The sequence below is a fragment of the Monomorium pharaonis genome, chromosome 3 (genome assembly GCF_013373865.1).
Source record: "Monomorium pharaonis isolate MP-MQ-018 chromosome 3, ASM1337386v2, whole genome shotgun sequence".
Taxonomy (NCBI): Eukaryota; Metazoa; Arthropoda; class Insecta; order Hymenoptera; family Formicidae; genus Monomorium; species Monomorium pharaonis.
The window spans coordinates 5,226,149-5,247,549 of NC_050469.1; the positions used below are offsets into that span (position 1 = coordinate 5,226,149).

General features: G+C 35.6%; 1 protein-coding gene and 1 long non-coding RNA gene across 22 annotated transcripts in view; one reads left to right on the forward strand and one right to left on the reverse strand.

Annotated features, from left to right (window-relative positions):
* Nucleotides 1-21,401, reverse strand: part of LOC105833385 (dystrophin, isoforms A/C/F/G/H) — a 459,023-nt gene that overhangs the window by 68,908 nt on the left and 368,714 nt on the right. For all 21 annotated transcript variants that reach the window (XM_036283830.1, XM_028191394.2, XM_028191395.2 and 18 more), the window contains 2 exons: nt 14,879-15,023; nt 7,328-7,451 (listed from right to left, as the gene is read on the reverse strand). In XM_036283830.1, the coding sequence (XP_036139723.1) occupies nt 7,328-7,451; nt 14,879-15,023 (269 nt within the window). The remainder of the gene's footprint in view (nt 1-7,327; nt 7,452-14,878; nt 15,024-21,401) is intronic.
* LOC118644708 overlaps nt 1-21,401 on the forward strand; it is an 86,497-nt gene that overhangs the window by 59,008 nt on the left and 6,088 nt on the right. The gene's annotated exons all lie outside the window — the stretch shown is intronic.

Genomic DNA, 21,401 nt, shown 5'->3' on the forward strand with positions numbered 1-21,401 from the left:
TCGTTCAATCTGGGAAACGGCTAATGGATGACGAGCCGCGGAAAAGCGCAACGCACGCCCTGCCGCGTGCGAAAAATGACAGTAGTTTTTGTTGCGATAACTGTGCGCATATGTTGCGCCGCTCGCGCGGACATTTGTAATAATTGATAGTTATCATTTCGACGGCGCGAATGAAGATTGCAGATAAAAAGTTGCTTCACGATCCTCCTACAATCTTTTCGTGTCGCAGATGATTCACATTTGACGAAAAGAGTATTAAAAAGATGAATTCGGTATGATGTAACTTCATCGTTCTCTGCCATCGATATCCATGTCATCGTTGGATCAAAATGGATTTCAGTTCAGGGAAACTCAAATATTAAACCGCGGTAGAAGAATTTACTTTGCCTTTTAAGCCCTGCAATTTTTTTATCAACGCAATTTTCAGAGATTTTACATGATAAAATTTATCGGAGACGCGTACAACGGTTTTTCAACGGCATATAACTCGATGCTCGCCATTACGAATCGCCGTCATCCGAAAACGGTAAAACTCGCGGTGCCGAAGAAATCCAGAGGGATAGAGAGGCTTTTTATTGCCGTGTATCTTCGATTCGAGCTACTCCCGATAAGAAATGCGCGCGATCTAACGTCTTCTTTCCACGCGATCTCCCTCATCGAGACCGACAGGAGAAACGTAACCGTCGGATTTGCGATGTAGCTCCTTCCCATGCAAAAGGAGCGGCGACGTCGAGAAGCTGGAGCGACCGCGGGAAACAACAAGATGGATCGGAGGAAAAAGAAACTACGTCTCCGAAAGTAGTCCGTTGAGCGAATTGAATTAGGCGACCGTGCTCTTCGCGTCCCTGAGCCATCTATTCAACAGTTTGACGCTCTACTTTCCGGGCACGTACGCCACTAGTTTATCTAGCTCTCACTCGCTGACTTCCCGCCCTCGTCTCCATCCACATCCACGGAATGTCCCGCTAATTCTTTCCTCTATCACCGCCGCGTTCAGATTTTTCAGGAAGTGGGAAATGGGTGACTGCGAAAGTAACGGCGAAATTTTCCAAAGAGCGAAGCGTAAATCCCGCTGTTACTATCGATCCATATGAATAAAAATGAATAGAAACGCACGTACAAAATATAAAATTTCCTGTCTATTTCACGTATCAACAGAGTGTATTGTAAATACACGGTCCAAAAGTTTTTGGCTTGAAAATATAAAGATGACAAAATAAATCAACCATTTATATTTTTCAATAAAATCCTACACCTTTTATTTTAATACATTTTTTAACGATCAATTAATTTTTCTATTCACTAAAATTTATTCTTAATGTTTGTACTTATAACGATTTGACATTGCGCAGATCATCACTAGCTAAATTTTGGACATAAATTAGACTTTAATTTATAAAAAATAACACAACCAATTATTAAATACTTATTAAAACTAATGAACAAAAATGCAAACTTTATAATGTTAAATCATTTTAAAATCCGTAAAAATTCAGAATATATTTTTTAATAATATAACAAACCTAATTTATCACGCTTTAAAAATGTACTAAAATAGAAGGTAATTAAATTAAAAAATAAAAGTTTCATTTTGTCACCTTACTTATACTTAGGCCATGAACTTTTGAATTTTACTATGCAAATACAGTAAATTATAATATTAATTAAAGAAAATTATATTTAAAAAATTTATATATAATTATTTAAATAATAAAAATATAAAAATATAGTGCAAACAGTAAATTTTTAATGTATTTATCTTTAAAAACTTTTTGAATTAGTATCTTAAGAAATAATTTGACTAAAGCACATATGTAACTTAAACAATTACACAAGAGCACTTTTTTTCCAAAATTAATTATATCTAAAGATATTTGACATCCTTTGAAATTTTCTCCCAATGTCTAAACTTTATTTTTAGCCCAAGTTTTGTTTAATCATTTAAAGTCAATCTGCAGGATTCACAAGATAATGATATCTCGAGTAGATTAATTGAAAATTTCCTTCTACTTGACGGAATCTGACAATAGAGAATTACATATTTCTACTTAGAACAGCCGACATTAAAACAGATCGGTTCTCAACTATTTCTGCCTGATCAATCAGTTCAGAACGGAATTATTGATACGTTCTGATAAAACGTGTATAATCAAATCATCTTCAATTCGTAGAAGTAACTAGGTTTAGAAGTGCTACAAAAATGCAATGAGTTATAAGTGAACATCCATCATAAAAATACATAAAGATATCGAATTGAGAACTTTCTTGTCTTCTAAAGTCAATTAAAAACAGAAAACTTAGAAACACGAAAGATCTATTGAAAATCTCTTGTCTTTCAAGTAGGAAGATCTTAATCTGTCATAATAGAAGAAATATACGTATACGTCGAACAGATTCTCATAATATTTTCAACATCCTTTTACTGCAGTAACGTAATTATTCAATTAAACGACTCGAATATCTTACATCATATCGCGAGACAATTTGAGATATAAAAATGGTAAACTTTGACCTCCGAAGTTAACGAGAATAAAAGACAGGATCGATTGATGAGGTTCGCGCGAGGATCCAAAATTCCGATCGTGGGGGGCGCAAACCCCCCGTTCGCAGATAATCTATTCCGACGAATTCAACGTCGATATTGTATAATCCGGCCTTACGGCGCGCGCGATGTTATTCCACCAGAAATTTATCGACGTCGGCCGGCCTCGGTTACACTCGATGCCGCGCACGTTTCGCGAAACGTGACTACCTACGGAATGAGCGAAATCGCGCGCGGCCGCCACCAGAGTTGCTCGCTCGCAGGAGCTCGCTTCGCGTTATTGGGATCGAATCCGTTCTGTTCAAAGCGAAGCTATCGTTATGGTTATTCCGTTATATTATCTTATGTCGAATATTACACGGGGCTCGGTGAATGACAACGATAGAAAAGCCGCGATATCGTATCAAAAATGATTCTTGTACACTTGTAAAAAGAAAAAAAGATTTTGGTAATAATAATCAAGCTTCAGTAAAATAATTTCAATTAAATGTTTGATTAATATAGCCAAATATTTAATAATTATATTAATTCTAATCAAACATAGTAGTAGCAATCAAATGCTTACCAAACGATTACTATTATAAATATTATTCAGTGTTTGGTATTATTAACTAAATATTTAATTAAAATTATTTCATCAAAGCTTGATTATTATTATTGAACTCTCTTTTCGGTGTATACATGAATCGATATTATATTTTCACGATTTTGGCAACAAAATTGTCATATTATGTTAATATCTCAAATAATAGAAATTTATGATATTAAAAACAATGATGTAAACGTAAAAAATTATGCAATTTTTATAAAGATATAATATATATTGTAATCGTTAATAAATGCAAAAATGTATTGCTGAAAAAAAAAATGATTGAATATATCCATTTTTAATAAAAATTTAGAAGAATATTGTAGAAATTAATAATTTTTTTGTATTTAATTTTATTTAAGCAACCAAAATTCTATTTAACTTGTTTAACTTATTTTTTCTTTTTTTATTCAATTCTTTAAAATCTTTCCAGAATATTCAAGAATGGAGATTGGAAATTTATATATGTATTTAGAAATAATGTGTGTGTGTGTATATGATAAATAAAGTAGATTATTGATTCTATTTATATTAATCTCACAATATTGGTATAACATCGTATTGAATATAATCTGTTAAATACACAACGATAGCATTGACAAACGAGTTTGCGTGAAAATACATTTCAAAAGTAATTAGATCACGTTTTGGCGGAGACTAATGTACTTACCGTCGAAACTTGCTTAAATTATCAGCGGTTGTTACTGTTCAGCTATTTCGATATTTTGCGTCAGTCGTGCAATATATTCTGATAAACGATAATAACTATCGTCCATTGACGATAGCTCCATGTTCACTCAAAGCGTATCGAATAATATTCTAATGAAGATTAACGAACGATTCGTGCACACACATCATTAATTGCGTACACAAATACCAATAATTTCTTCTCTTTCCGCTATTTATCATTATATCGAAAAATACACAAGGTTACAACAGAAACATCATACAAATGTTCTCGCGAGTTCTATAAACATGTGATCATCAATAATAAATTGGAACATAAAGGAAATTGCAACAGAAACTTTACTGTTGTTCAAAAGTCGATTATATTAATAATAACTAATTCAAAATATTATGCAATACATATTTCTAATTAATAAAATAAGAATTATTAATAAAATAAGCAATAAATTAATAGCAAAAGCTGAGAGAGAGAGAGAGAGAGGGGGAGGGGGAGAGAGAAAGAGACGATGACATAAGATCAAGTTGTGCTTTCCTGCGGGACTCCAATAAATTTCACCTACAAGAGTTTCCGATCTCCACTCCAGGGACGTCTTTCCTAAAGCTCCCCATCCATCGGTACCGATGTACTACGATACTTCTAATTCGATTGAAAACCCCACGTGATTCGCGACGAAGTTATGTTTACCTAGCCGAAGTGAACTTTTCTTAATTGACACAAATAGACGCACGGAAAAATTTAATAAATGCATTATAAATATAGTTATATATACATTAGAGAATTGTTATGTATAGTAAAAATAAAAGAAAAAAGCAAATCTATTTATTCGTCACCGTTTCAAAGTTTTATAAAAGAAGTATTATAAAAGAAAGATATAAATAATCTTTCTATCTCCTTATAGTTTTCTAAATATATAAAATATGTATTATAGTATAAATCTTTTTCAAATATAATAAAACAAAATGATTTAAATTTAGTATAAAGTAAATAACATTAGAGTTTCTTTTTCATAGCCACAGCTGCGTATGTAGGTTACGTTGAAAAAGAAATGATCTTCTGACTGATGAAAAGCACAGAATTAAGCAAGAAAACTCAGATTATTTTTAATCAAATCTATATTACTTCATGTAAGATGTAATTCGTGATATCCGAAAACGTAAATGGAATTATTGGAAATGAAATCTCCGCGCATTAAATTGCGAATAAATCAAAGAAATCGAATTCTCCTCGATGTATTATTTAGTGTTTTCCTTCATTTTTCCCGTTCTTCCTCAATCAGAGACGATGCAACATGAATAAAACATCTCGTCGAAATTTTACAACTTTCGGAGGGCTGCTGATATAGAACGAAAACTGGAAAGTGGAACCCTTGTAGCTGATTTCGAAACCCTTCATATCGGTTCCCGATAGAGTTGCGTTAACACCGCGCCCACTAGAAGTTTTATCTCTGAATCGAATACTTGAAAACGATATTACAATATGATACCATATAAAGAACGAATTGTTCGCAAAAGTTACATAAAGAACATCTATGTAACTACGCACGTTACCTCGAACAATCGATCATCCCTGTATATAAATATAGAATTGCGGAAATGGAGAATTAAAACTAAAATTTTTAATAATACATGCATTTTTAATGAAAGAATTTTTCTCACATAAATAACGTAAATTTCTATAGCTGAAATAAATAATAGCCGTAAATAAATCTCCAAATCTCATTGGGATTTATTTACATTAAACTGTTTTCAATTACACATTTCAATATTAAAATATAAAAAGGGGATTTATATTTGCGCGTTTAAAGAGTCTTGTATGTATTTTTGTACTTCCACATATTTCTCTACATGTTCACATATTTTCATGTATTACGTATTCTGTATATTCACTCACTGGGTAAATGTGTCTTTGTTATTTTGATTTCGTCAGTCGCTTGCCAGAGTTGCTGGCAAGTGGGCAAAGAAAGCTTGGGACCGCGGTCCAAAGAAAAAAGAAAGTTGAGACAAATATAAGGTCGGAGAGTTAAGTTTGAGTTACTCGCGAAAGAATGGTTCCATTTTCTTCCTTCTTTTTTCCTTTTGATTTCATATCGGCCTCGTTCTCCCCTCTCCCCCCCTTCTGATCAACCGTTTATTTTTTCTTTTTTTTTTTTCATAAGGTTGCAATTGATATACGAAGAATTATTTTTCACTGCAAATGCACAAAGTAGATAAACATAATTCTCGTATCTCGCGTCAGATATCTACCGGGCTTTCTTAATATCCGCGCTTTCGGTGAAGTGGGATTACGCAAATGAAATATTCAGGACGTCGCAGTTACGCGTACCTCGCCCTTACTACGCGCTTGAAAAGGAAACGACAGTAAAGAATGAAGCTCGTTTCTGGTCTCGCGGGTTAGGCTGCAGACCCGGCGGCGGGAAAAGAAAGAAAACACAAAATATTTCTCGCGGTCTTTCAATCTGGGAATCCCAGTGCGAGCACAATCGACAGTTGTTCTTAGATTCCTCACCGTGCGGCACGAAATTTTCAACCCGGCGGTGGAAAAATCCACGAAGGAAGAATGTGCGAATTATTAAAACGAAGTTCGCGAGCTTGTGCGCGAAGAAAGAGGGAGATTAAATTTTTCTCATATTCGCGACAAGATCAACTGAACGTCCGTATTCGCTGCAATTCACGTAAGATTTTATTAACCTCGGCAAAATATCGTATCGGTAGCTCAGAGCTCAGAGAGGAAAAACGTAAAGAATTTTCAATCGTTTCAGTGGTCGATTCCTTCATATCCTCTACGTGAAATATTCTCTGATATATTGCATACGTTGTATTAAAAATCGAGAAAACTAATTCTGAACATCGCGGGTAAATATGTATCTTCTTCTTTGAAATAACGTTACTGAGAACGTGTATTGTAAGTAAGACAATGGCAGTAATATCAATTCGTTAATTAGAGTAAATGACGGGCTGTAAACAAAGAAAAGAAAAGAGATTCTATTCCTCTCTTTCAAATCGATAAGTCGATACTTTTTCCCGGGAGAAAAAATCCGATATAAAAGTATAAGAATAAAAGTGCATTGTTGAGATTGAAAGGTACACCAGCGCTGGTCTTAATTACCGGGCCTATATTATCGGAAAACTCAGTCTTGCGTTATGAAGTAGTTTCACGAAGCTAATGACGAATGTACTTGGCTAATTTCCTTTGTTTCTTTATGAGATATTCGTTCGTACGAACGAAGCGAACAATATTGGACCCTCGATCTCTCTAACTAGGTATCTCGTATGAAGAATTGTTTAAAAGCGCGAATATATAAAAATCGCCACAAGCGAACTAACGACAGTAAAACAATCAATAAACAACTTTCGTAAAACATATTCTTTAGAATATTCTTATAGAAAATCATCAAAACTTTGTATTTCTTTTTCTCCTGTAATATTTTATATTATGCTGGTGTAAGTAAAAAATTGCTGCGGATAACAAAAAATAAAGGAGCGCAATTTATGTGTAATTCATAACGTACCTTCGGAGTCCGATGTGTCCGACAGCGGAGGCTCATTGGCAATGTACTGGCGGCCGCTCAGCAAATTGTTCTCCACGACCGGCCGTTTGTCCTCCAGCTGCCTCCTGAAGCCACGATGGTCGTCCTGTGAAGGAGACGCGTAAATCGTGAAACAAAAATAACGAGACAAGGAGCATCGGTGTCTGGTGCAGTGCCAAGTTTTCTCTTGGCGTTTCCACTCTTCGTCGAGGAGAGAAGCTTCAAGAAATTAGCCTCGTTTCGACTAAATTCATCTGTCTATTATGACAAGAATAGAATGATGTCAGCATCACGTTGACAGATGCACTCGATGATACCGTTATTGTCATTATTACTTTCAGCAGTATTACTTAAATTACTCTTTACCGTCGTATCAATTAATTTAATAAATAAAACTAATAAGAAAACCATAGACATGTCTACGTGCTTATCTCTAAAAATAAAAAAGTAAATATTTCACAAATTTTCTAAAAAAAATAACGCTTGATTCTTTTAAATGTTAGTTACAGACATAAACACACATATTAATTACAGAATATAACAAACTAAAACAATGAAATATCATGCATGTAACGACAAAGCATAGGCTCGTATTTCAAACGGACTTACGAAGATGTTAGCGCTTTTTTTTGTCACTCTATCCTTGTTTCATAGCTATACATTTATATATTTTTAAAATAATATTTTTACATCTATCTTTATCATTCATATAATGAATGATAAAGATATACGAATCATAACGTTTATCCTAATCTTCGAATGTAATAACGAGATACTGTAATAATGAATTTAAGTGATAAAACATACATATGTCAGACGGCGAAGATGCGACGCCATCAGACGCCGCTGCTGCATCGCGGTGCAGAGATATTAACGTGTACGTAATTAAGTTTGACGTTATGCAGCGGAGTTGAAAATTAGCCCGTTGCATCCGGCGAGTGGGTAAAAAAGGCACTCTTACAATATTGCACGCCCGCTAGTTAACGCTTAACAAGATTATCTCTCGTCGTTCGCGGGGTTAAGGATTTTCTGCGAGCGCGGATCTTTTTCCGCGTGTCGAAAGGGGTGGCATGTACCACCGTCTGGTTTCCGTTTTTTATATTGCCCCGGGAAGAAAATTCACTCGCGGGAAGAACGAGCTCGCGGAGCAAAAAGACCGTCTTTAACGCCACCCGAGTAGAGGATTTTCTCGTTTTTACGGTCGCTTACGTTTGCAAACGTAAATTGACAGTTCTCCCGTCAGCTCGAGACATTCGACATTTATATTTTATAACTGCACGGTATAAATTAAACGGTTTCACGTCTTGTTTTTAGAGGTTCGATATTTTTCGCCTTGATGATTTTTCGCTTTTGATTTTTTAACGCACTACAGCAGGCGCTGCGTCATCGCGCGCTGGCAAAAAAAAAAAACGACTGTATTTGTTGAAAAATAAAATAAAATCACATATTTCTTTGGAAGTGTAGGTTTATACAAACAGGCTTTTACAAACTGATTGGGAAAATAATGACGCGATACATAAAACCATCTCAAAATAAACACAAAATTTCCGATTTAACAACTGCATAGCATTTTTAAAGGCAATATAAAACAGCTATTCTCTCTTTCTCTCTCTTTCAGTATGAATTAATTGTTTTACAGTAATTGAAAATTTGCAAAGTAATCTTGAAGATCTATTAGGAAATAAAACATATTGCATATTGTTAAGTTATATTGTTAAATATAACTATATTGTTAAGTGACCTGGTTAAAAAGAATAACCATATGTTCGGTCATTAATCATTTTTATATTTTTCGTCGTTGTATTTTCTTCCCTTGCTTCTCTCCCATTTCGAAGAATGATGACGCGGCGTGCAGTGAGTGATAGAAATCTCATTGCAGTCATTCTTTATTTTTCCTGGCTCTCTCGCAATTGCACAGATTTCTCTCTTCTAAGGTTTTTTTAATCACAAATAACAGATGACGTATGAATCGCGCTCCTCTTAAGAAACGTTCTATTAATTGCAATCAGTAAAATTACGAGCTTTGCGGTATAAAAAAAAAAGCATCGCAATGGATTAATCACGAATATTTGTGCTCTCGTTGTAAATTGCGCGCACAGAAATTTACACATGACGCGCGCTTAACCGTGCGGGTCGAGACGTTAATTAAGAAATTAGAACAGTTTAAAGCTGTCCATCCACATTGGACAGTTGAACGTTTTCTAATTGCTCGACAGCAAGACGGTTTCCTTATCAATGCGGTTATCATTACGAGAGGTTAATTACGAGGTATATACACAACGTGAGGCAACAATGCGCCGATGCGTATCACAGTAATATACGAGCATCTGACACTAAGAATCTTCAGCATTTAACTGCTCCCAGCGGTTCGTATTGCGCACCTCCACCGAGGAGATAAATTATTTCAGAACAATTTTTTAATATACAACTCTCTACGGACAAAGGGTGTCCTTTGTCCGGTATTTTATACGCTCGACATTAAAAAAAAAAACGCACAAATAAAATGGGATATTCCTACGATAAGTGATTTAATTATTTCAGAACAATTTCATTACTACCGAGTTCTGCGTTTCTAAAAAAAGCAGCCCCATTTTTCTCGTGTTTCATGTACACATTGCAACGATAAAATTATTTTAAATTTAAATGCGTTATACAGTTTTACCGAAAAAAAAACGCTTCCGTTTTCCACTTTCGCACCGCAGAACCAAGCGGAAGGATGACGCGTCTGTCCGATTCATTAATCCTGAGTTAGTAATCAAGAATCGTTGAACGTCAATCGTCCAAATCAATTTTTTTCTCCCGACAGAGAAGCAAGCCTTTATTTACGATCACGAACGAATCCAGTACCAGTCGATACTATTATCCGTCCGAGCAACGAACGTTAAATATTTCACAAGCCACGACAGACCCCTCCGCAAACAATCGGGCGTAACGCGCCGCGACGAGAGGACCGGGCGGCACTCACTCCACGAAGCCGAAAGAAATACACCGGCATGTATAAATTCCGGAGGCTGACACTCGGCTAACTAAAGTGGCCGGCCGAAAAATAACCGCCAAGCGTGTGACCGAGCGTCCTCGCGTGAAAATTTCGACAGGGCAAGGCCGAAACGAAAATATCAATCGCTCGCACCTGCGATATGCACCGAGGAAAGATGGGCATGGAAAGATGAGAAAACGGTCGCGCGCGGAAAAATGTACGCCCCGAAATCGCGGACGCGTCCGAATTCGCGAATCGATACGCCTCTCGACACCCGGGCCTGCCAGCCACCGTAACGCTGGGCGGTTTTGATTTATCGTCATATTCGTACGCGCGCAAACGAACAAACGAACGGACGGACGGACGGACGAAATGGCTCGTGTGCGAAAGGCGCGAACGTGAAACGTTCGTCGTGGACGTGGCTCGTCGCCACGGATGTATAACGATGCCGTTTACAGGCGCGCGGGTTTACGCGACGCGACACGACACGACGCGGCCGGGATCGATCCGCGCGAGGCTCGCGAGTGAAATGGAATTTTCAGGACGGCTCTCGCGTAAGAGGAATGGCCGTTGCGCTCGTTACACCCGCAGTCGCTTGCAACGGCGACTAAACCGCGCGCGATCGGCTTTCATTTCGATTGCGCGGGCGCAATAAACGGTCTTCTAATTACGCGTCTCTCGTTTCGACTTCGATACCGAGATGCCCGTCCCAGCGCCGATGGTTTCGAGCCGATGGATCGAGCGAAATTCATTTTCCCTCTGCCATTTAGTATTACAAGCGATTTCCGACTGTTATTTTATAATTGGATCGAAATGTTTGTTTTACAGCCGGATCATATCCACAATTCTCTACACGCGTAATTATAGAATTTAATTTAATTTAGATAACAACAGAGTCTAGAGGGCTTTTAACATATATGTTAAAACGTTATATATAAATTGAAATTAATATTATTCAATCTGTTGCGATTAATTATTAAAATAATTCTGGGACACAACGTCATAAAGCGTAAATAGCTCCTTAAGGATATTTTAAAGTATTATCAAAAATTTAAAAATTTTGTACAGATTGTTCTATTATTTTGTCTGAATATCTCTGTAAAATTTAAACATAGTTCTCTTATTAATTTAGATGTTATTTAATTTCTTATTTTCTCTTAATTCTTATGTAAAATCGCGTTTTGTAGTGTTTATTTGCAAATTTGATAAGAAAGTAGTATTTCGAATCTAATTTAATTTTATATACTAAAAAAACTTTAATAAATATTCATGCAAAAGTTTATTTGAATCAACTTACTGTTTAAAAGTTATTTTTCTGAAATTGTAGCAAAAGTTATTTTCGCTGCATAAGTCAATACAAGTTAAATTTTTCGTTGTTTTCTTCTTTTTAGAGTCAAGAACTATTTTTAGAGTCAAAATTCAGATATTCACGATCATCATTTTTATTGTTGGTTAAAAAAAAATCTAGAAAATCTGTACTTTTTAAATTTTAATAACTTTAGACTGGTATTATAGAGCCAAAACTTCCTCAAACGTTGATTACAACATAGATTATTTACAACTGATCACTTTTATTATTTCCAATGTCATTAAAAAATATTACTTCAGACGTTTTAACAATATTATTCATGTTAAGATGGATTATCGATAAAATGGTACAGATAAAATTGAATCTTAGCGTCGTAAATTGCATTATCGTAATTGTACCAACATCAAATCCGGTATTTATTCGTCTTTGGTTTATTAATTATCTGTCATAGAAATAATCTCGGAGTTCTATTTAAAATAACATTGTTTTCATTAGATCTCACAAGCTTGAGAATAAATTGATTAACATTATTCAATCTCCGTTGCAATTATTAAAATTTTTCTCGGAAACGACGTCAATCACAAAGCTCAATAGCTCCTTTGATCACGACACAGATTACTTACAAGTGATCTTTTTTTTATTAACATTTCTGATACTTTCTTTTAATAAGACATAAATTACAGAAAAACAATAAAAAAACATAGTGTCACCACACTTTAATCGAGAAAACATCAAGTCTCCAAACTTTAAAAGCTAATTAAATTAACAACGTGTAATTAAAATCGCTCGAGGCTAGTGACCGAGCCAGGGTTTCGCATATGGATACGTTTAGGATATTCACGGAATTATTTAGAATCGCGCGTCGCATATGCATGAGGGTAGGATTTATTAATTACCGGCGAATCCGTTTAAATTAAATCCGCATATAATCGATTTACATTAACCGCACTTTCCCAATACCTCGTGACGCATCAAATATCAAACTGCAGCGATAATCCCGCGACGACTTTATCAATGATGATTATAGGGATTCACTTTTATTAATGAAGTATTGAATAAAGAGACATGTAAATCACTGACAATGAGAAAAGTAGACGTGCGAAACGTCGATGGGGTAATGGGCTTAATTGAATCTACGTAGAAGTCGGGACAAACAATTACGTTAAGAAACAATCGCTCGAAGACAGTAGCTGTACGAGAATTTAAATTCCGTGCCTGATGCAAACTCGAAGGAATGTAGGTAATGCGTGTAGCGAGGCTGCTTCTTTTTCGCGTCGTGTCCCATGCAAGTAAAGGTAATTGTAATGTTCTTGCAAATTCATATCGGCTTTTTAAAATATGAGAATACATTTCACAATATTTATAGTATTTTACAAAGATAATATCGTGTCAAAATATATTTGTTATTCAATACAAACAAAAATTAAATTCAGTATCAACAATTTAATAACTATTCATTTATGTCGTATATATGTATAAGCAGGTATTATATTTAGCAAAAAAGAAAAAAATTTTGGTAAAACTGAAAAAATATTTTTCTTTATAAAAAAATTAAAGTGTTTGATAAAGAGATTTCTAACGAAGAATTTTATGTTACATTTTATGTTGCAATTTATTTTGATAGTTACAATATTTTTTAACAAATTTAATTATAAAATTTCATTATATAATGTTAATATTAATTATAATATTAAAATAATAAACACCTATACATATATTTGTATGACAATTTATCTAAGTTTTAAAAAAATAAGAAAGAAATTATGTGTAATGCAAAAATATATTTAAAAGTTTTGAAAAGTTAAAATGCTTCATAACAAATATCAGCTATTGTGTATTAGCATATTAGCATTACTGTATAATAATAGCGAATTACAAAATAAATAATTTTGTAAATAGTTACCTGAATTTGTTATCCAATAAGGGATATTATAATTGATCATAATATCTATGAGAATCGTTCTATCACTTTTTCCGAATAAAAAATTCTCCGATTTTCGTTTTAATTGATAAATGCAGAAAAAGTATCGTTAAAATATATTCTCTTATTGATTGTGATTGTGAGACAAATCAATATGATTTTTAATGAATTTCAAAGCGTATTTACGAGAAGTGTGTCTATATGAGGGCAATCGGACGAGAGCATAGTTGAGAACCTTACCCTTCCGCCTGAGTAATTAAGGATAATCGATGGCCATTTCCCGTACTCTACGGTGCGAGTGGCAAATACATACACAGATCTAGCCGCACGATGACATCAATGATCTGGTCGAGGGACATGCGGCTTATCACCTCCGTACACTCGGATACTACCTGTATCGGTGGCACAGGCGCTTCTGCATCCCGACAACATGCGTGCTCTAATCTGGATTAATCCAAACTAGTGCACCTTTATACGTTATCACACGAAGAATACCTATGCACACACACGCACACATACACACACACACACGTGCGCGCACGCGCACACACAATTTCGGTCACATTGTTCGAAGTATAGTTTTTTTTTAAATACGCAGTCAACGTGTTGGAGAGAATAAAAAAAATAACTTAGAACAATGTATATTAAATAAAGAACTATAAAATGTAACTATTTACAATAATCTTAAAAAAATTGATCAATTATTTAAATAAGTTAGACGACAATGTCTCATTAAAGACATCTTAACATATATGATATACTCCTAAACAGATAACATAATAAAATGGATTCATTTAATCAACGGCAAATTTAGTTGCAGCATTTAGCGTACAATTGAGAGAAGTGAAGTAATCGAGACTCACGTTTCCATGAGGTGGAACACTCAAACGTGATGAGAATACGTAAATATCCAGTATTCCGAATGAGCTGTCGCGTCTCATGGAGTGAGACAGTTGAACACCCACTTGATAGCGCATGAGTTTATACGTAATTATATTCTGTTATATCGTCCAATCAGTTTGCGAGGCGGAAACTTGCAAGCCTCTCGGAGGACGACTGTATGAAATCGATTTTAGGTACATAAGTCATCCAAGTAACTTGGCTCGAATCCTGAAATTCGGGATTGATGCTATTGCCGCGAACCAAAGGATGTTAAATGGAGTATGCGTTTCTTCCGAAGATAACGAATAAACGCTGACTATGTACGCTGACTAAAATACGTCTATGGATTTTATATGAACTAACCGAGAGATTTAAAGTCGAGACTCGAAATCGGATCCCACGTAATCTATGTGCAAACAGTTAGTATTAGTATTCGACACTTGCCTGTTGTTTTTGTAGTGCAGCCACATCTCCGCAAACGGGTCCCAGACCGGTGAGCTCTGTATCTTTCCTTATCACCCATTCGATTAGCTCGCGCAACGATAATAATAAAGCGTTCCAATGTTCCGTGTTGCTCTCCAATCGATTTCTGCACAGAAAAAATATACACTATGTAACTCCCAATATCTATATATGTTGGGTTAAAAAATACGCTTACTGATTGAATATCGCTCTCTGCTTTATGTATTTAATATTTATTTTATCTCTAGTTTACATAATATAAAAAAATAGAGTATACATTAATTCATTGGGACCGCATAACGAGGTTGACTCGTGATGTTTTTGTTGTATTTATATCAAAAACAAATCGAAAAAAATATGAAAAACACGTTGTTATGATTTTCTATGATTTAATGAACAGTTTTTTAAAAAACTCAGTTTTAAAAAATTGTTATTAATTGAAAGTTATATTACGTTTAAGCGACATTTTATTTATATATTTAAAAAATTTTATCATATAAAAAAAATATATATACAATATAAGCACAAAATAATATTGAACTTGTAAGATATCTTAAAAGAATTTAAATTTAACTCAATAATATTGCAAGAAATAAGTATATTTTTTAATCAAAATGGTTTTAGGAATATTTTTAAATCAATTATTAAATATTTTTAGTTTTATAAACAGCGCGTACCGATAATTGTCAGACTTAAAACGCAATCACAAAATAAAGCTACAAACTATCTCAAATTAATTTGATCGTCAAGTTTAATAATGATGGTATATTTTAAAAAACCGTAAAAAAATTCATTGTGAAAAATATCACTTCAGGGATTCAGGAACTCATTTTGTAGTAAATAACACACTAAAAAGTTCCTCTAAAATATATTTATTTTTATGTTCGTATTCTTGAAAAATACTTAAAAACTTTTACTTGATTGTGATCATTTTTCAGTTTGATAAGTGGCAAAAGTAAATGCTGCTCTCCAATCTCAACATTCAGGAAATAAATATAGCTTTAATAAATTAAAACATATAAGCTTTTCTATTAAATGTAGCTACATCAGATTTTGAAACTATTAAAAAAACAAAGTAACGAGAAATTGTATAAATTTGTATTTGGCTTGTTAGCTTTTACAACTACAATTAGAAACAGCTCTGATATGTCATAACATAATAATAAAACATAAGAAGCTTCAATAATTATTTTAATGTTGTTAATGTAAATATTTATATATAAATTTTATAATATATGTATCTATGATAAAAATATTGAGATATTTTACATTAAAATAAAAAAATGTTTCTAAACGTTATCTATATTCAAGGGATGAATTACATCTTTTCGACGTGCCGATGGATATTCGTGTTGGATGTAGTAGCGGTAAGAAAGACGCATAAAACGTTCGACTTGTCGTAAATGCGAGTAAAAGAGAGTACATATTTGTTGGGGACAGACAGGCAAAGTCGTCGACGGGAGAGAGAATGAGGAAAAAGGATTGGTAAGGCGGAGGGAGGCGCGCGAAGTGGATGAAAGGAGAGTAAATGTAAAGCCTTGATGTTGTCGGCAAGTAAAATCGAACGATGAGTGAAAAGGAAGAAACGCTGACGTGAAATACTAATAAAAAAAGGAGAAATCAGATAGATATTTAAAATAAATAGAATAAGACGTAGAGTAATTGCAAAAGGTCTACAAAATGTGACGCGTCAACGAGCGGAGCAAGAGACAAAGATAACGATTCGGAAAAATGTAAGTTGAAAAATATAAATTTCAAGGAAAGTGAGAGCAAAATACTTGCAGATAAGATGCGATTCGATAAAAAAAAAAGATTAAATAATATGCAAAAGCAATAGAGTCCAAGGAAATTAGTGAACGAATATTCCGAAGGACGACGCGGTAAGTAAACTGTGCGCGATAGAAAGCTACTGGTGAGAAAAAGGAGGCTAGTGGCGAAACTGATTGCAGGCAAAAGGGAAAACGATCTCGAAGGCAAATTGGAAAAATACGGGAAAAGTAGCGCGGACGGTGACATAAAGTGCTCGTGCACAAATCGAGTTTAAAAGACGGCGAGTAGGATAATAAGAAGAGACGGTTCAAGTTCGAAAAAGAAACCAAAGATCAGGAGCTTGAGACAACGAGATCGAGAGGTGCGAATGAATAGAGAGCGATCCTTGATAAGTGCGAGAGAATGCTTCGTCAGAATAAAGTTGCTTAAGAGAAAGAAGCAACCGGATTGGACTACGGAGTAACTTCGGACAAAAAAGGCAAGAGCGTGAGAAAGTTAGATCGCAAGATATCTTAACAGAGAAAAGGAGAAGGAAGTTGTACAAATGGAGATATTTGCGTCAGACAAGGTTACCCAGGAACACACGTGGAGTGCAATGGGGTAGGTTGAGTCGACAAAAATGAATGCAGAATAAATATTGGTTGAAGAACGCGTGTGACACCCGCGTGTTTTGTTAATAGTAAGTAAATACCGTTGGACGGAAACGCCGGAAATGTGAAATAAAATGAAAGACCAGTGGGAAATCACTGGAAGACAAGGGACAAGACTGGATATAGAAAAGATGGTCGCGAGCAGAAATGGGACAAGAGGCTCCGCATGACATGCACCGCTGGGAGAAAGAAACGGAGGCAAAAGATGTTAGAGCGATGCTAGGCAGAGTGGGCAAATATGCAGGATAAGTCAGAAGAAAGGAATTAGTCCGAGGAGATGATCTCGCAGGTATCCAAGATAATGGTCTCGCGGGTCCACGCACGTACGGGTCACGTCGTACGGCATGACGTGACATAACATCTGCAAAACTTTGCGAAAGAAATGTAATGAAAGTAGCGAGACGCGAATCTTTTATCTTAGCACAGCATTAAAATTTGAAAAATAAGCGGTTTAATCTTTAGCAGCCTTTTTCTCATCTCACGATTTATCACGTAAGTTGGTGATGGAAAAGTAGTCTTAATTATCAATTCTTTTAATATTGTAATATTATTTTTCTTTTGGTAAAATACAAGAGAAATGTAAAAATATTTAATTTTATAAAATCTTAAAATGTTTTATAAAGTAATATTATAATTTTGCAAAGAGAAACGTCTAAGATCTTGGGAGACGTAAAAAAATTATTTATCATTTCTCTTAAAATATAATATCACCTATAAAGAATCTGTTCGGATTTATACGATTAACCTACATTTTCGCAAGATTTTCTCAATGATATAACGGCAATTCTTAACTTTTATTTAAAAAATTTTACAGTTTTAATTTATTGTTATTTACCGTATGTTATTTCTTCAACAATTCGGTAGAAAGTTTCAAAAATAAAGATAAAATTTATAAAAATCCTAACGTAAATAAAAAGAATTTCTGTAAATTCTAAAGTTCCTCTTATAGAGAAATACAAACCTTAGATGTGTGAAACGCACAAACGTAAATATAAAAGTGTAGAATGCGCCTGCAGGAAGTCGAAAACGAAGATAATAAAGATAAAAAATGACGCTTAGCTTTCTTCTTATTTCATTCCTTGTTTAACTTGTCGCCTATTATCCTGTCGGAACGACTCGCACGCGGATAGAATCCAAAGTAGTCTGAGAATAAAGAAGCTCTGCGTAAAGCGAATTAAAGCGGAAGACAGAGGCCCAAGAAAGAGAGAGAGAGAAACGAGAATGGCACAAAGAGGTAGGAAGCGCGAAGAGGGCCAGGAGCTGAATGCCGCGAGAGAAATTCTTGGATAAAGAGAGCAGTCGGGCCGCCAGGACACCGTCGCGTCGTCGTCGTCGTCGTCGTCGTCGTCGTCGTCGTCGTCGTCGTCGTCGGTTCGCGCCGGAGGTTCGCGGAATAGACGAAAGAGGAAGATAAAGGAGACCGTGGGCGAAAGGAGGGCAGGAAGGATGGCGGTTGGGATTTAGATTTATATTTCGCCATTGTTGCACCGCCACCGGTACCCACTTACTAGGTCGCATTCAACAATCTCCATCGTCTTATTCCCCCGACGACCCCTCGTCGGAGGGCCCAAGTCGTCGTCTTCGTCGTCGTCGTCGTCGTTGTCGTCGTTCTCATATCGCAAAGAAACAGCCTCACCGTTCGGATATATTGCGGTTATTGTAACGTCGATGAGAGTCGCACAGAATTTCGCGTACTTTTGCGATTTGAACGCGCGTACAGGCACTATACACATCCGTAGGGAAGTGAACATCCCGCGTCTACCGATATTGCACGTCTCCCAGGGAAATAAGGGCGAGGCGAGGATATTTCGCGCGATGGATGACGGTACGGGGGTTACCGGAAGAAATCGTCCTCATTGCCCCGACGAATCGTGGGAATAAACTTCTCTCGCGCTCGACGTGGCCGTTATATGCGGGGATTGATGCTCACTCGAGAAATTTATTCCACGCCGTGAGAGAAAGGGATCGATCTGCGAGACAACTCGTATATGCTTATCAAAAATTGCATTTTATATTCGGATTTTTCGGATAAATGTAATTGCCGTTGAAAAAAAATAAAGTAATCTACAGCCAGTACAATGAAGTGAGGAATGAGGATGAAATAAGATATTGATGAAATAACTTTTTTTCTGCAATTTTTTCTCGTGATATTTTTCATAATTTGAAGAACATTAAACCTTCTTTTATCACAGAACACGCTCATTAAGATTCATATTACACCGTCGGAAAATTATTAATTTTAATTAATCGCGGCTCATATATGGACACCGACAATTTATCCTCGTGTAATTGAGAAAAAACGAAGTCCACGTGATTAATAGGACGTCCGTCGGACCCACGTCAGTAATGGAATCTTACGGTCACGAAAGCGAATTTGGCGGAACATCTATTTTCGCTCGTCGTCCGGCTGCCAGAAACAGGAGAGCCTCCTAACAGAAAGATATACTTCTCGTTCGTGCGATCGCATTTCAATTGAAATGTTCGGTAAGTGGTGCTACACTGTCGCCTCGGCGAGCGAACCGAGATGCCCTGCGGAGCGAGCGATCTTTACGACGCGGCAGGCTGATGTAAAATAAATCACCGGGAAATTTCCTGGGCGGCTATAAAAATCTGCCGAAGAAACGTCACGTATCTCGCACCTACTAGATAAAATCCAGGGGTGGCCTCGAGTAAATAAATCATGAATAATATCCTGGTACCAAGATTTTTTATTGTTAAAATCGCTCGTGACGATGTGATTGTTTAACGAGTGACAAATATATATTTCACGATTCGACAAGATAAGTGAAAAAATATTAATCTAATAGTTTCATATAAATAAATACGCGATGTAAAGTGCTTTACACAGAAACGTAAAGTACTCGATTAACGAAACTCTTTATTTCAACCTTTCTCCTGGGAAAATTGTAACAATATGTGCTCGCAAAAAGCGTTGTGATAACGAAATTCTGTAAAAATAGGAAATCAATATTGCAACAAAGGGATATACAACGGCGCGGCCTGTTTTTCGTTTGCCGAGCAATTAGGAGACAACGGTATCGAGTAAAGTTCGCGGAAAATTTGATTATGCGAGAGCGATGTAATTTGAGCTCGTCGTCATTTGTGGGGAAAAGTAAAAACAGATACACACACAAGAAATGTACAAAATTGAATTGCGAGCGTGGCAAAATGCAAAATGCACAGCAGGACGTGGGATTTCCGCGTATACATCAGTCGGAGATTAAGTGTAATTAAAACGAAGGCACAGCTCCGGCACACGAAGTGCATGCACGCCGACGAAGCTGTAGCATCGATAAGACCGAGGATTTGGGATAAGTTGAAGTATAAAGCAGTTCTCGGCGATGTTCTCGAAATTCCGAGACGCACCTTTAATCTATCTTCGTTGTCGAACGCGTTTAGGAAACATCTGCGAAAACAAGCGGAAGTCGTTACGCGTTTCGGGCTTTACATCGGATCTGGCTGAAACCGTGGCTTATCCGACAAATAACGAAAACGACTCAGCGTGGATCCGAAAAGGAAATGCTTCGTGTCCGGAAGATTTGAAACAAACATCGGAGCAAAAGTAAAATCTTAAAAAATTGTAGTCGTGTAGTTCCTATATTTGCTTGCAAATCTAAACATTATCTATGACAGAGATTCTTGAAGTATAATTCGCAAATTGATTTTTTAGTGATGGTATAAATCAAAGCCAAATTTCGAAATTATAATTATCAAACTTCTTGCACACATATGGAAATAATTTCGATTGAGATCATTAAAGTTGTCATCAATGAAAATAAGAAATAAACGCATTAATTACATTTTCATCTCTCATTATGTATAATATATCACAGAGAAATAAATTTATAAAACTATATATTCAAAATAAAAAATTAAAAAATAAGATCTGTTAAATTAAAACGTTGAACATGGAAAAGTTTATGAGAAAACATTGTTGTATATTCGGGAATGCTGTGTCATCAAAATTCATTGAAATTTATTGAAAGAATTTCATGAATGCAAAAGATAGTTTTCAGAAACCTGCGATTTCAACTGTATCCTGTGTTTATGCGACACAAAGCTGTCTCAGTAAAACATCTGGAGGG